Genomic DNA, 16,000 nt, shown 5'->3' with positions numbered 1-16,000 from the left:
GCCACCAATTGTGCAAGTTCTCCCACTTAAAAAGATGAGAGAGGCCTTTGATTTTCATCCTAGATATACCTCAACTATGAGAGACAAAATGAGAAAAAAAATCCAGAAAATAAAAAAAAAAGTCTGATTTTTAAAGAATTTATTTGCAAATGATGGTGGAAAATAAGTATTTGGTCAATAACAACAGTTCATCTCAATACTTTGTTATATACCCTTTGTTGGCAATGACAGAGGTCAAACGTTTTCTGTAAGTCTTCACAAGGTTTTCACACACTGTTGCTGGTATTTTGGCCCATTCCTCCATGCAGATCTCCTCTAGAGCAGTGATGTTTTGGGGCCGTCGCTGGGCAACACGGACTTTCAACTCCCTCCAAAGATTTTCTATGGGGTTGAGATCTGGAGACTGGCTAGGCCACTCCAGGACCTTGAAATGCTTCTTACGAAGCCACTCCTTCCTTGCCCGGGCGGTGTGTCTGGGATCATTGTCATGCTGAAAGACCCAGCCACGTTTCATGTTCAATGCCCTTGCTGATGGAAGGAGGTTGTCACTCAAAATCTCACGATACATGGCCCCATTCATTCTTTCCTTTACACGGATCAGTCGTCCTGGTCCCTTTGCAGAAATACAGCCCCAAAGCATGATGTTTCCACCCCCATGTTTCACAGTAGGTATGGTGTTCTTTTGATGCAACTCAGCATTCTTTCTCCTCCAAACACGTCTTGTTGAGTTTTTATCAAAAAGTTCTATTTTGGTTTCATCTGACCATATGACATTCTCCCAATCCTCTTCTGGATCATCTAAATGCTCTCTAGCAAACTCAGACGGGCCTGGACATGTACTGGCTTAAGCAGGGGGACACGTCTGGCACTGCAGGATTTGAGTCCCTGGCGGCGTAGTGTGTTACTGATGGTAGCCTTTGTTACTTTGGTCCCAGCTCTCTGCAGGTCATTGACTAGGTCCCCCCGTGTGGTTCTGGGATTTTTGCTCACCGTTCTTGTGATCATTTTGACCCCACGGGGTGAGATCTTGCGTGGAGCCCCAGATCGAGCGAGATTATCAGTCGTCTTGTTTCTTCCATTTTGTAATAATTGCTCCCACAGTTGATTTCTTCACACCAAGCTGCTTACCTATTGCAGATTCAGTCTTCCCAGCCTGGTGCAGGTCTACAATTTTGTTTCTGGTGTCCTTTAACAGCTCTTTGGTCTTGGCCATAGTGGAGTTTGGAGTGTGACTGTTTGAGGTTGTGGACAGGTGTCTTTTATACTGATAACGAGTTCAAACAGGTGCCATTAATATAGTTAACAAGTGGAGGACAGAGGAGGCTCTTAAAGAAGAAGTTACAGGTCTGTGAGAGCCAGAAATCTTGTTTGTTTGTAGGTGACCAAATACTTATTTTCCACCATAATCTGCAAATAAATTCTTTAAAAATCAGACAATGTGATTTTCTGTTTTTCTCATTTTGTCTCTCATAGTTGAGGTATACCTAGGATGAAAATTACAGGCCTCTCTCATCTTTTTAAGTGGGAGAACTTGCACAATTGGTGGCTGACTAAATACTTTTTTGCCCCACTGTAAGTGGTAGTTATTCCAAAATACATACCACTCCACATTTCAACTGAGCATTTATTTTTCTTGTCAGATTTCTGCGTTTGACACTTCTTCTTTTACTTCTCAATACTTTTGCCGTTTGCCAGTTCCTTCCAGACGATGACAGGATTATCCCTGTATGACTTCCACGTTTCTTGTAGGAACGTAAGAGCTCCCGGAGTCTAACTCTACTATCAGTACAAAGCTTTTGATGGAACCTGCAGCTTGTTTGACAAAGTGAAATGTATCATCCCTCCGTGTATCTACACCACTTTCTGACACCAACAGAGAGAATGCTGAAGACCTGCACGGATACAACAGTTGTAAATGTTTGAGAATGGTATTAATCATGTATAGTGTGTTTGCAATGTAGACGTTATGTAATATAAATCAGTACAGTAAACACCACATGGGTGAACAGACAGGCATTGTTAGTAGTCAATCTGCTCTAGGAAAAGTACATCCAACCACTGATCATACAGTAAGATGGAAGCCTTCTCCTCTGTTCTCAGCAGGGGGTCCCATCAATGTTGCAGGGCGAATTACATCTGTAGATTAAAATTTCAGCGAGCTGTGTAGATTGTGGACTACTGTAGGGAGGAGAAGGTTGGAGCTGGGAGGAGATTGTTGGAGGAAGCCGGACAGATTTCATCTCCGCTGGCAGCCTCCCATGGAGAGACGCTGCCTGTTTCGTTTCAGGCTCTAAACACTTCAGAAAAATTAGGGTGAGTGAGGAATAGGGCGGAGAAGAGAAGATAACGTACGGGGAAAGTTAGGGAGAGCAGAGGGTTACAATCAAGATTTCACAGCACTTACTCTCCGCAAGTGAAGCACCAGATTAACACTCTTCATTTGCACCGTAGATTTCCACAGTTGCACAAGACTTTGGGGCAATCCGTTTCCACACATTTAAAACTGAGGCTCCATCCACTGCCTCAGTTCACTCGGAACACTTCATGTCTCATATTAAAGGTCCCCTATTATACTGTTTTTCATCAATATATATCAGGAATCAGATACAAACATGTGAATAAGTGTTGAAACGGATCATTGTAGCATCCCATAATCCCCTCTGTTTCAAAAGTGTTGATTCTATGTCTGTTACTTTAGATGAAAATAAGGAGCCCCTCCCCAAGCCCCTCTGAGAGATATTTGGTTAAAAAGAACACAATGGGGCTCTAGGAGGAGATTCAGGTGATAAGGTGGGGGGAGGTTACCTTGGTTGGTTATTGGCTAACAGGTCTCTGGACGACGCTGTCAACATGGCCCCTCACTTCCTCCTCCAGCACCTGGGCACAGCAGGAACCTACGCCAGGATCCTGTTTGTGGACTTCAGCTCCGCCTTCAACACCATCATCCCGGCTCTGCTGCAAGACAAGCTCTCCCAGCTGCACGTGCCCGACTACTCCTGCAGGTGGATCACAGACGNGTATGTCATTAATGTTACATCACCCATTATAACAATTTGCTTTCCTTTTTCTTTACATTGTATTATACTTAAAGACAGGGCTATTCAGTTAAGAAAAGAGAAAAAGGAAAGCAAATTGTTATAATGGGTGATGTAACATTAATGACATACATAATATGAGGTCCTTGGCACTCAGACTCTAGAGATTTACACACGGCATCTATTGCACGTCTGTCCGTCCTGGAAGAGGGATCCCTCCTCTGTTGCTCTCCCTGAGGTTTCTCCCATTTTTCCCTTTAAACTGTGGGGTTTTCTCCGGAAGTTTTTCCTTATACGATGTGAGGGTCTAAGGACAGAGGGTGTCGTATTGTCATACTGATATTCTGTACAAACTGTGAAGTCCACTGAGACAAATGTAACATTTGTGATATTGGGCTATATAAATAAACATTGATTGATTGATTGACTACGTCATCGAGTGCCGCCAAATGTCCAGCATACTTGGAATTCTACCGAGGCCGGCGTACTTCGTAGCGAGAAATTTCGAGGCTCTGCATGTGTAGACTCTGCGGTCTTAAAATCCCCACAATGCTTTGCGTAAGGACCAATTTCCAAATCTTTGGCGGAAATCGCACCCCATTTAAGACGGGGCCTCTCATATGACTCACACCTGTTAGCCTGTTCCACAATTGTTCATTTTCCGAGGCTAGGAAGGATTCTTGCCTCGCTTCTGAAGCAAGTATGTCGGAGGACATGCCAAGCAAGCGTCCTCGACATTGAGAAACACCCATGGTCAAATAAAAAAGGTAATTTTGTTGCCTATATCGGACATATTTAGTCATTTAACTTACCGGGGGAAACAGCACTTGTTTTTTGGAGATCCTTGCATAGTATTCAACCTAAAACAAAAATATACAGTAAGCATGATGGAAGGAATAAGGAAACCTAAATATTTCTAGAAACAAACATTGATACCGAAGGAGAGATAAGGGAATGCTTAAATAGGTTAAAAAGAGACATTGTAGTATTGTAGAGTTTGTAAGATAACGTCATGTGTCAGTTTGTGTCCTGCAGAGAAGTACATGTGCAGATTTCTCCTGACTGTTGCCTGAACGTGCTTTGATTCCTCTCGTCTCCATTATCAGATGTTCTTTCGGAGGTATATCTTACGTAACTGTAACAGCTGCTGCCCGAGCGTATCCACTCCACTGACAGCCAGGTGGGAGCGAGACAAACCGCACCAACTCCATTTTGTTTTCATTTAGAAGTGGTGTGCCAAAGATGAAAAACACATTAGTCCTCTCTAATTAGTCAGACATGAGAGCGCTCAAACACAAGGCTTTTACGCTTGAACGGCGGATCAAATCAGTCTATGAAACCAACATTCCACTTAAAAAAAAAAAAGAAACATAAAAGTACACATTTGAATTAGTGCTCCTTTGTCACAGCTAAGTAAGCTCTTTGGTTCAAAATAATGCGTGCACAGTCGACTGCTAACTGAAGCAGCTGCTGGTTAATTGTCAAGTGGCAACCTGGAAAAACAGGAAGGAAAGTTTGAGTATGAAAGTGTTTCAGGGTCACAGTACCAAATGCGGATGGATTTTTGATGTGAAAGACAATGAAAAAATGTATCCCTTTCCTGTAGTAGTGTGTTTTACAGATTTGCGTGCATGTAAATGGTCTGCAAAGGCTACAATTCCAACGTTCCCTCCATCATGTTCACAGTGTTGATGGTAACATGTAGGTCTAAAGCGGGTTTGCCATGTTCATAATCTTAGCTGTTAGTGTTAGCATGCTAATATTTGCTAGTTTGCGGGAAACACACCACCGACAATAATGATGGGAATGTAATTTGGTAAATTTGAAATTCTGAAAGTGATTACAAAACATCCTGACAGCTGCATGAATAGGTGCACCAAATGTAATGGCATCCAGTAGTTGAGACATTTCAGTACCTCGTTTAGGGTTGGGTTTTTGAAGTATCCTGTTTATGTGTTTTAGGATAAAAATATCCCATTCTGACTTCTAAAGGAATTAAGGAGGGCTTGAAACTAATAATCATAGTTTTAAACATGAACTGTGCTCAGGCCCGCGTGCAGCCCTCAGAAAGGGGGATAAGTATTGGAAATTAATGCAATCTTTTGAGGAATCAAGTAGCAATAAGCCAAACAGTTCCAAAGTGATTGCAGCAGTGAAGCGGCTGCCTCACACTCGCAAACAAATCAAGGTTTTTTCCTCTCATTCCAATTTTTTCTGCGCTTGTTCCTCTGTAAAAAAAGTGGAAGACATACTGCACCGACAAGGTATCACAAAGGATTTATTTTGACATTGCAGCCTCCTTCTCAATCCAAATTAGTGTGGCTGTATTGTGAAGGGAATGGAAAGCCTTCCAGTCTATTTTATATTTATAGCGTTACACCTGTCACCACAGGGGGGGGCAGATCCCCTTTGGGTTCTGGGTCTAATCCAACATTGACACGCGAGGGGTTTAAAAGTAAAAAGTAATAAATCACAATATTCAGCAATGTTCCTTTCTGCTACGAGTCTCACAATACATTTTTTTAAATGAGAAATATAATTTGGGCAATTTAAATTCAAGTCAGCCAGCATTACTATATACTAAAGAAATAACTGAGGTGGAACAAATTCAACAAATCAAACTAAAGTCGGGAAATAGAAAATAGGGCTTCAGTGTTATGAGAGATTACAGATTGATGTCGCTGACATTTCTCACAGTGTGCTTTCAGGAGTCTGCATTTGTGCCCACATTTCCACTGGCACAGATTAATGTGACAAATACAACGGGTTGTTTGAAAAGCCCAAGCTGTTCTTGCATTTATGTATTGTCAGTAACATGTAGAAATACAGGAATAACTCGGATCTATTCAACTTTATATAGTTATCCCTATTGCTAGCCTTAGTCACATGGCCTGAACATGTGTTCTCTTTTTCATGTGACCTATGTGTAGGGGTCTTTTAACAAGCAATACGAAAAACAATCTGTAAATAGCTCATTTGAATTGGCTGAATGGATCTTTCAATAAGATAATACTTGTATTACAGTAAAACAGAAGAAAAGTTCCATGGAGGGATGACACCAGACAATCAACTATTTTACGAAATTATCTTGGGAGCTTGATTTGAAAGCCAATCTCACAAGAGAAGCTTCACAGTTGTGGGGAAATTAGGTCTCAGTGAGACTGGGTTGATATTGATGTGCTGAATGTCTGTTTTGATATGTACTTATCTGGTTTCTCCCTTTAAAAGTAATATATTTAACCTATTTGGGAGAAAATCAATCAATATCCTCAATATGTTTAGATAAATCCACAGGTAGAGTAATTTGCCGTTACCTAATTTATTACTCAGACCACTCACAGGTTGCAAAGCAGTGTCCATAGCATGTACACACCTTTTTTTGCTACGAATTCCCCCTATGCGAAGTGTAAATTACTTATAATCAACACAAATTTGACTGTACTGAAACTTTACATAATGTTGTGTTGTGAGAAAAAATGCTTGAAACTTTACAAGCTTGTAAATCTGCTTTTTAAGGGAGAGAGCACAACAAATAACGGGCTAACTATAGAGTCTTGATCACTTTAGAGTAATTAAATAGAGCCTTCCTGTTGCTTAGCAAGTGACAAGGTAAACAGTAAAACTGTGACAATAAATTCACATAATAAAACTGTACAATAAATCCAGTTTGTGTTAGACCAGAAGCTGGCCCACAAAGCCCAAATAGTGAATTTAATAAGGTTTACAGAAAACAGACAGTGTTCCACTTTGGCAAACCTTTTGGTTTAAAGGCTCTTCAGGGGAGAGCAAAATAAGAAGAGATTGCCCTTTTTTTGAGTAAATTAACCTCCTGTTTTGTCAACCTCATGAAAGTATCTGAAGGTCTTTCTTTTTCTTTTAAAGAGCTGGCTGAAGGAAAATGCTCAGTGACCTCAGGCTCCAACAGAGTTCAGAATGTTGTCCACTAGACAGAAAGAGAGAGGCCAACTTTAAATAGATGACTCCAGCACAAGGACATGAACCTGGGCCACCCTGACCGTAATGTTGACACCATTATATCGTGTTCTTGATAGTCTTACTGAAATACTATAAACAAGCAGCATTTTATTTATATTGTAGAGCCGATGAACGGGAGTGAGAGGCGGTGTATTCAGAATGGACTTCCACACTTTATTATCCATTAATCAACAACAGGTAAGTACATGTCTGCTCTGCATGACAAGCTCGCATGAATGACCTCAAACCCCGGTACCCTCACTAACGGGTCCGGGTTGCAACACAATAATCTCAATGGTGAATTATGTATCATAACGTGTCACCAAAATATTCAGTAAAATAGTTGTAAAACGTTCTTTCCCTCTACTCCCAAAGGAGTCCTTATAACCTCAAAGTTTGAGGCTTTTTCTCTAACTCGGGTCACGTCGGTCTGTTTTAAAATCTCTTCCAATCCCTTAAACCACCACCTCCATGAAATGCAGCAGTTTAGACCTAGTCTGAAATTCAAATCAAGTTTAATTAGCATTACTTACAAGGCAGCTTGAGTTACAAGCCCTCTTAAGGCTGTGTGATTCACCAAAACACTAAAAGATAGGAGGAAGGAAGTGGAGGGAAGGAATGAAACGGTGACAAAACTGTGTATTGTGTTTACAAAAAAATATACATATTTTATTAAGGCAGGCTTGTAGTGAAAGAGGAACATTTGTAATACAACAAGAGACACAGAAGTTGAACAACCACATTAGCTTTCTAGTTAAAGTGTCCTTTTTGTCTATTTAATAAACATGAACCCACATCTTGTCCTGAGTGTTGTTGCACGAACAACCAAAAGCACAAAAGTGCTCGGCTAACGTGATTCACTTTGCAGGCTAAATAGCGTGTTAGCTGTTAGCTTTAGCACATTAAACAGAATGTAAACGCACCTCTAATGTCACTTTGGGTCCGGGAAATGATGCAGTTGTCCTCCCTCTTCAGACCAGACGTCTCCCCATCACTGTAGCTCCAGGTGAAGTCTGATAACTTTCGGTTAGAGTAACACCGGGATTCTGCAACCTGACAGCTGCTTTCAATCAAACACTGACACCTGCAGCAGTGACGTGTGCAGAGGTGCTCCTACCTGAAATAAGGGAAGGGAGGAAAAGGACAGACAAAGTGAGGAAGCTGTAAAAAAAAGACTGAGAAAAGGCAATAGGCTCTGATTTGGCACTACCATAAGGCCTTTTCATTTCCATTTCCGTTGTATTCCACTTTAATACCTGCATATTTTGTAGTTGGTATGTATATTTAATTTTAAAATCTGCTGCTTATGTTATTTTTTGTATTATAGCATTTTATAAATGATTTTGTTGGTGGTAATGTTCACTTTATTTTAATTTAAGAGGTCATGTATATTTAAGTTATATTTATTGGATTTATGCATTCATGTTGAGAATGTTCCATTCATAAATGTTATTGTTAGGCATGTACACCATAAAAGATGACTATTGATATTTATTGTCAGGAATGTTAGTGTTATATCAAATAGTGAATTCTACTGCAGCAGAATGTTGCACGTCTGCACAGTGTTATATTTTCACAGCTCAGTGTCAGTAAATATTGTGCGGTTAGTATTGGACTACAAGATAGATGCAAGCCTGTACAGGTGGAGTTATTTAAAGCATACATGAGTGGGGTTGGGATCTGGAGGTGTGGTTAGCAATTGTGCTTGGTTGGCGTGGCCTGGGCCTGGTGATGGGGGGGCCCAATTTGATATCTTTTCACGGGGCCCAAAATCCCTGGCGGCACCCCTGTAAGTAACACATAACATGTCCGTGCGGGAACAATAGCCGCAACAGTAGTTCCCAGTTTGAATTATGAACCAGTGGTTAAATACGTGGTCACCACACTATGGTTAATACCTGAATAAACGTTTTTAACTCACAACCAAATTATGCAAATATTGTACTTTTTTTACTTTAAAGCAAACATGACACAGGAAAGCTTTTGTTACTTGCAAATTCAGTTAAAATGACTTTTACTGATGTACGGTTAGTTGCTGGGCTGACATGATAGAGAGGCATTGGAAGAATCACAAAATGCACAATGTTTTTACAGGATTTTAAACATTTTAAATGCATCAACCTGTTGCACTTTGAGAGCACAATTAGGAGGTTATGTAAAGAACTGTGTGCTCTTGAAAACAATTGAATCATTGGTTGTATCTATGTGAATAGATTACTTTTATCTGCACTATTCAGAAAAAATGAATGCCACAAAGCACCAGAAAGGGGTCGATATTTCAAGATGGGTCAGCTGGGCCGAAGCCAGCCAAGGGATGACTTCATGTGATGTAACTTAAAACAGTAAGCCACGGACAATTTCCTTTTATGTTTTTTCTTTGAAAAGCACCTACAGAAAGTGACTGTCAAAACGTGTTCCTCACTTATCCTTAAAGTCGTTTTTAGAGATGTGTGCACTCAAAGCCCTCAGGGACCAGAGCAGGGTTAATGCTTTCTGATTATTTGGAATTCTGTCTGGCCTTGTTGAAGAAACATCTAAGTGGTGGTGCCTTTTAGTAAGAAAATGTTCCTCCTGTTGTTTGAGTGCCATCAATCGTGTTTGCCGTTTTTCCAATAGCACCTTTTCCTAATGGAAAGAGTTGTGTCAGAGCTGTCTGGTACTTCACCTTCAAGGTGGTCTATAGAACCCACAACACTTCACAAAGCACCCAAAGAACAGTTTAGCTCAGCTCTTTGAAGGCTGCTGTCGATTAGTCCGCTGTAGTCCATCTTCTCTTCACAGTGGTCCAGTGGGAGTGGTATAAATTGAGGGGGTGTTAACTCCATAACCACAAACTGTCTCACAAAGGTGCGCACTGCCCACTAACGGCTCTACTCGCCTGAATGTAAACTGGCTGTTGAGAGTGAAATAAAAATAGTGGCAAACATAGTCCGTTTGTGTGCTTTTTTTAGTTTTTTGGACAGCTGTTGGTTTTGTATTTCCGCTTGTATCCGTTCAAACATCCCTGGTCTGCACGGGTCAGTAGAAACCATGTGATGTATCCCTGCGGGAAAAGTAAAGCGGCCAACCAGCTAACGCAGCTCAGATCAAATAAGCCCAGCGCAGAGATCATCACCTGCTGGCTGATTTGACCATTCCACTATTTGGGAAGACATTTCCCTGAAAGAAATAGGGAAAATGGCATTTCATTGAGGTTTAAAACATATGTTTACAACTGACTGCAATAGACCAGGGCTGGACAATACCATATCTTAAATTATTGTGGGGTAAACTGACCCACTTGACCTCTTTCTGACCCAATAAACGAAGCATAGACTGTATATAAGCATCTCCTTTCTTATTGCCAATGTTGGCTTAGAGGGTATTTGTAATGTACTCTCTAGATGCTACTTATATTTCACGACAAAACATAGGATGAGCTCCTCAGGGTGCTATAGGTGGCTGACTCTGTAGGGTGCATTTTTGGAATAAAACAAGTATTTTAAACAAATATTCTGCATTTTTAGACAATCTATACTCCTGCAATGTTATCAGGAATATGTTGGGAGAAATGTGTGTTTATATGTAAATCCAGAACCAGAGCTTTGGCAGCCAGTTGAATAGACAAGCTCTTTTTTTTTGTCTGTTTCACTTTTCAGCATCACCAGCAGGTACATCTCAAATAAACCAAATAAACCATGTTTATTTCTGCAGTCTCTTTGTAATCAGCCCAGGGTTTATTGAATTGTGTACAATTTGGCTCTGCATCTGCTTCAGAGCTCATGACTTTCATCAAAATAGACAAGTTTCACAAAAAAAAAAACACGGAACAAAACATGTTTTTAATATAAATAAATCACAGAACAGCAAGCCTCTTTTTCCTTTTGACACACACACACACACACACACACACACACACACACACACACACACACACACACACACACACACACACACACACACCAGTTAATTACATACCTTGAGTATGTCATTGCTAACCACTCTGTCTTTATCGCTGCAGAGTCACTTAGGCTTAGGCCAGCAGGGTCGCCTGCTATTTTAGCCAACACAGCAGCTTGGTAGAGCTTCACTCTGATAAAGAGGGTACACACATTCACATAGAAGCATGCATGCCCACCGCACACACATCACAATATATGAGGGTTAAGACATTCCCATTGCAGTTTTTTAAAATGATGTGGGCCTAAAATGCTACATTTTTGTTGCCACTCTTACCTAATCACTGTGAGAAACAGCCACCACAGCATTGAAGGGATGAGAACAACCTTCCCTGTACAGGAGGCGCTATGAAGCTATTAGCTTATCCAGTTGAAGGGCTTCATTGCAAAAAGCCATTTTTATTTTGGGAAGATTGCTAACTTGTTTGTCACCAAAAATGGGTTATTACGCTCTCTCAAATATTAGTTTCCAAACTTTATCAGATTGCCAAAAAACCTAACCTCACATGAACTCAAGCAGGCCGACCTCTTTGTTGACATCTCCCCTTGTTTTCCATTTGTGGTCATCTAAACTATTTATAATAGGTTGTTTTTCTATACAGTTAATATGTAAAACCTTTCCTTCACTGTCAGTCTACTCTGTGAAATGTATCTGCAAGAGTCTCTTCAGACACACACAAACTGCAGGGCATGATGTGGCGTATACTTCAGCGTGTTGCAGTCTGGCTCTTACCTGTTTCTGCTTCTTCCGGAGCTGTCAAGATGTGATTCATCACCACTCAGATTTCTGCTCCCTGAATTTTTAGGGGGATGAAAACCTGCATCAGCATGGAGGTGCTCGGTTGCTACAGCAGATAATATTATTTCTCTTGGATGGCACTTGTGAGAAACACTTGAGCAGCACTTCGTATTTCAGTCACAATTTAACATCTATTAGTCGTAACAAGGTCTGCAGCAATTTGTGCATTTGTACTTCAGTATAAAAGATTACATCTCAGACTTTACTTGTCTGTGAGAAAAAAATATGAGATATAACTGGTGTTGTACATGTTGGAGAGTATTTCAGAAAAGATTGGAATTTGATGGGTAAGCTACAAAAATGTAATACAATCCAGGCTTGGTTGGAGTGGTAGATCTTTGAGTTGAGTGGCTTATCAGAAACACTGGACGATTGGATTTGTCACTTGTAGATGTAGAGACACAAAGAAATGCAAAGCAACTACAAAGAAATATTATTACCAGAAATGCTCACCAAAAGAGAAAAACTGACACTAAACGAAGAACAAAACAACTGCAAATGGACACAATATTATTAAAAAGAGACACAAAAGTCAATGTTTCAATTTATCCACAGTTCCTTTAATAATAATAATTGTAATAATTGTATGATGACAGTGTTCACGCAACAAAGCCATCAACCTGGAGATACGTTATTGTAGTCATTTGGTAATGGAGTGATACAGGAATGAGTCCTAAACCCAGAAGTCAGTTAGCTTCTTAGCACTTAGCTCCTTCGTCGTTTTTGGTTGATTTAATTCAGTGGTTCCCAATCTGGGGGGCACGCCCCCCTTGGGGGGGGGCACCAAAGATAGCAGGGGGGGCGCCAGGCCTCAGATGACTTGAGGCCAAATATCATATTTAGACTTTTTATTTTAAAAAAATTTTTTTAATTATTTATTTTTTTACAAATAATTGTAAAGCAATACATGATTTTCACTAAAAGCCTTGTCTCTAAAATATAAAAAATAATTGATTAATTAATTTGAATAGCAATTCAAGTTAGTAGCTATTAAAGGGATAAAAAGACGGAAAAGTATAATCCTTTCTTTAATAGAAATGTTTCTTCTGCCCGTAAAGTGTCCAAACCGGGCTTTTCTGGATAAACGCATTTTTAAAACATAGTCATTGTCCATGCCGGTTTCAGTTGGATTATTTGTCACAGTTGCTCCGATCAGATCGGTCTCCTCCATTTTGTAGATTATTTACGACTTTTGAATCCACATAAACACATCGGCAAAATCCGGTTTACTTTGAGCATGTGTTTTAAACAGTTTAATCCCTTTGTGAATTGTTTCCACTTCGGCACCGTCCTTTAATTTCTTCATACAGCGGGAATCCAAATGAATGANGGGGAGCAACTTCCAACAGGAGTCATTTGGGGGTGCTCTTGGGAAAAAAGGTTGGGAACCACTGATTTAATACAATCGTGTGAGGCTTTTACGTGTCTTTAAAACAGTGGTTGCTTATAAATGGCTCAACAAGACTATGTACGTCTTCACAACATTAGCCACCTTTAGCTTAGCGGTGTTGACGCATGTAGTTTGTTTATAGCATCACGTTAGCTGTTGACTTCTGGGGATTGCATTTACGCTTCAACTATTAGAAACGTGTTGTTACTCTGTGGAGATTGGTGCTGAACAGATCTTATTTTTTGATAATTCCAAAACCAATGGTGAAATGGTGAAAAAGTAAATGACTTTCTGTCGAGGGAGCCCTTGGGATGCTTGCTTCCAGGTAGGCCTTCAAAAAATACATTATCACTGCAACACTCAAGCACTGTTCCACCGTGTATGAGCAGTTACAGAAAATGGATGGGTGCATACCACAGGTGTCATATAGAGAGCATTTATAGCCCCTGATTTCAAAGACGTCATGTGTGATTTGGTGTATACAGCATTCTTATTGAGATGAATGATATTTTCCATGCAGTGCTAATGTCTGCCTCACAGCGGAGATGTATTCAGAGCGACAGACATTTAAAGCCTCGTGGATCTCGGTCACAGAGACGCTGTCAGTTGTTCTGATGGGAGCTCAGTCTGTTGAATCCAGCTCAGTGTGATGAGTAAAGAGTCAAAGTTAATTTTGGGGGAGTTCAGCTTTCTGTAAATATATATATATTCCTCACAAGTCTCCTGAGTTTAAGTCATGCTCTAATTGTGTGAAGTCAAGTATAAATATTCCTGTGTGAATCTTAGTTACTGACAGAGAGGCTCTCTTTTTTATTAAAGATAAAATAGATGCCATGTCAAAAGTGTATTACTTCTCAGCTCCATAATGCAAGTGAAAATATGACGGAAGAAATTAAAGGACGGATCAGTTTTTTTGAAGCGAGTTCAGATGAAGTGCATTCTTTTAATAGCCCTTCAATTAAGATACTGCTCACATTTTAGGAGCTGGAGAGGGAACCATTTCAGTAGCAAAGTGTCAGTGTCCCAGTCGTATTAAGAAACTTTTTCTATTGTTTGAAAAGTGATTATAGGACAAGTTAAGACAAGTACAGGGACACATTAACAGTCAAAAGAGAAAATACAAAGAGACGAATGATAAAGATAAGCCAAGGGGGCCAAAGAAACTAAGTAACACTTCTTGGTGTGTGTGTGTGTGTGTGTGTGTGTGTGTGTGTGTGTGTGTGTGTGTGTCTTTCTTGGGCCAGGACTCCCTTGTAAAATAAGTTTTGATCTTAAGACTTATACTGGCAAAACAAAAAATAAAAATTAACTATTTTAGTAATGAGGGTAATAACAATAATAATAATAGTTTTAAATATACTTTAGTATTAAAGATAATTTAACAACATACAACCAAAATCCAACCAACAGTGGCAATGATGTTAATAAAACAATAACATAATAATGAAGTGATTAAGTATATGTACAACGGAAATAATAATGTTTCATGAGCAGTTCGAGCAAAAGGATAATTTCATTCATTTGTAAAAAAAAAAATGAATTTATTATAATATATATACAAACAATATGGCAGATAATTGTTAATTTATTTACATGATTTTTAGATTTTTCCATGGTGTGATATTGATTTTTGCGTAAATGACTTATACTTTTAGCATTATACCAACAAATAAATGTCTTAATCCTACAAATAATTAAGTATAGTAAATCAATTTACCATCTAACTGCTCCTAGTACTAGACTCCTGGTACTAGGGTGGGTTAAAAGCAGAGAACACATTTCACTGTGTGTGCTGTGTGCTCTGCATGTGTGACCATTAAAGAGGGTTTCATCCCTCCCAATTCTATTCTATAATGTTCCAGCCATCTATGACCTGTGGTGTTGAACCCCAATGAGAGCAGTGAACTCCAGCTCACCCCTTTCACACTGTTCTGTAAACGTGTTGTTTTCCTGGCATGATTTCCAGATGGTGGCTTTACCTGTGAGACTGACTTGTAAATCAGACATCAGCGGCAGCACTTAGCGGCATGTTAGCTACACTTAAACACCTGCATGCTGACCATGGTGATCTCTGAGCTGAGATTAGCTGTGCCTGCTGTGCTTCTTTAGTTAAACATTATCACGGTCAGTGTGCAGGTGCTCTTATTCATCCTCTCAGCTACATGACAGGATCAAACAATTACAGAATGAAAAGAAAAGTGCTATTATTCAACAGTTACAGACAACAATACAGTCATATTAAAATCAGTAGATTAAACAGAGTGGTACATATGAGTCCCATAGTGAATCATCAGATTAAGACATGACATCACTATGTAACACTAAGGCTTCTATTGGCTATCGCTCCAACACATTGTACTTGATAGGCTAAGACTGCCCGAATCCCTCAAAAAGCCTGTAAAAAAGAAAACAAGGATTATTTGTAATCTTTTCACAAGCTCATTCACTCTATTTAAGCAAGTTCTGGAAACTATTAACATTTTAGTTTATGAATTCATTAAAAGATGCTTAAATTACTTTAAAAAATTTGAATGATAGGGCGCAAATGCCCCGAGCATTGGCTTGCAGGTTCGATTCTCAGCTGGCAGTTTGCTTCAATGTCATTGTGATATATATATTTACTGTCTTTCTCTCCATTTATACTTTTAAATAAAGGCAGATTTATCGTTGAACAAACTATAAACATATGCATTTTGACCTGTGAGAATAAAAGCAGCAAGGCACTCTAGTTCTAAATTTACTTCTGTGGATACAACGGTGACAGCACACATATTCAGCTCCTGTATATATTTCCTACCAACTCAAGCCAGAAATAATGTTTCATTCTCCTCCCAACATCCCCTCCGTTGACTGGGTAAAAACT

The 16,000-nt window shown here is 39.7% G+C and overlaps 1 protein-coding gene across 1 annotated transcript in view; it reads left to right on the top strand.

The window, feature by feature from the left end:
• Nucleotides 1–2,850: 2,850 nt before the first annotated feature.
• LOC104959449 (MAK16 homolog (S. cerevisiae)) overlaps nucleotides 2,851–16,000 on the top strand; it is a 48,451-nt gene continuing 35,301 nt past the window's right edge. Inside the window, exon 1 of the mRNA XM_010787345.1 lies at nucleotides 2,851–3,017. Coding sequence (XP_010785647.1) covers nucleotides 2,851–3,017 — 167 coding nt within the window. The remainder of the gene's footprint in view (nucleotides 3,018–16,000) is intronic.

Source organism: Notothenia coriiceps, unplaced genomic scaffold, assembly GCF_000735185.1.
Source record: "Notothenia coriiceps isolate Sejong01 unplaced genomic scaffold, NC01 NC01_scaffold00030217, whole genome shotgun sequence".
Classification (NCBI taxonomy): Eukaryota; Metazoa; Chordata; class Actinopteri; order Perciformes; family Nototheniidae; genus Notothenia; species Notothenia coriiceps.
The sequence above is the reverse complement of the archived record's forward strand: the minus strand, read 5'-3'. Positions and strand labels throughout refer to the sequence as shown.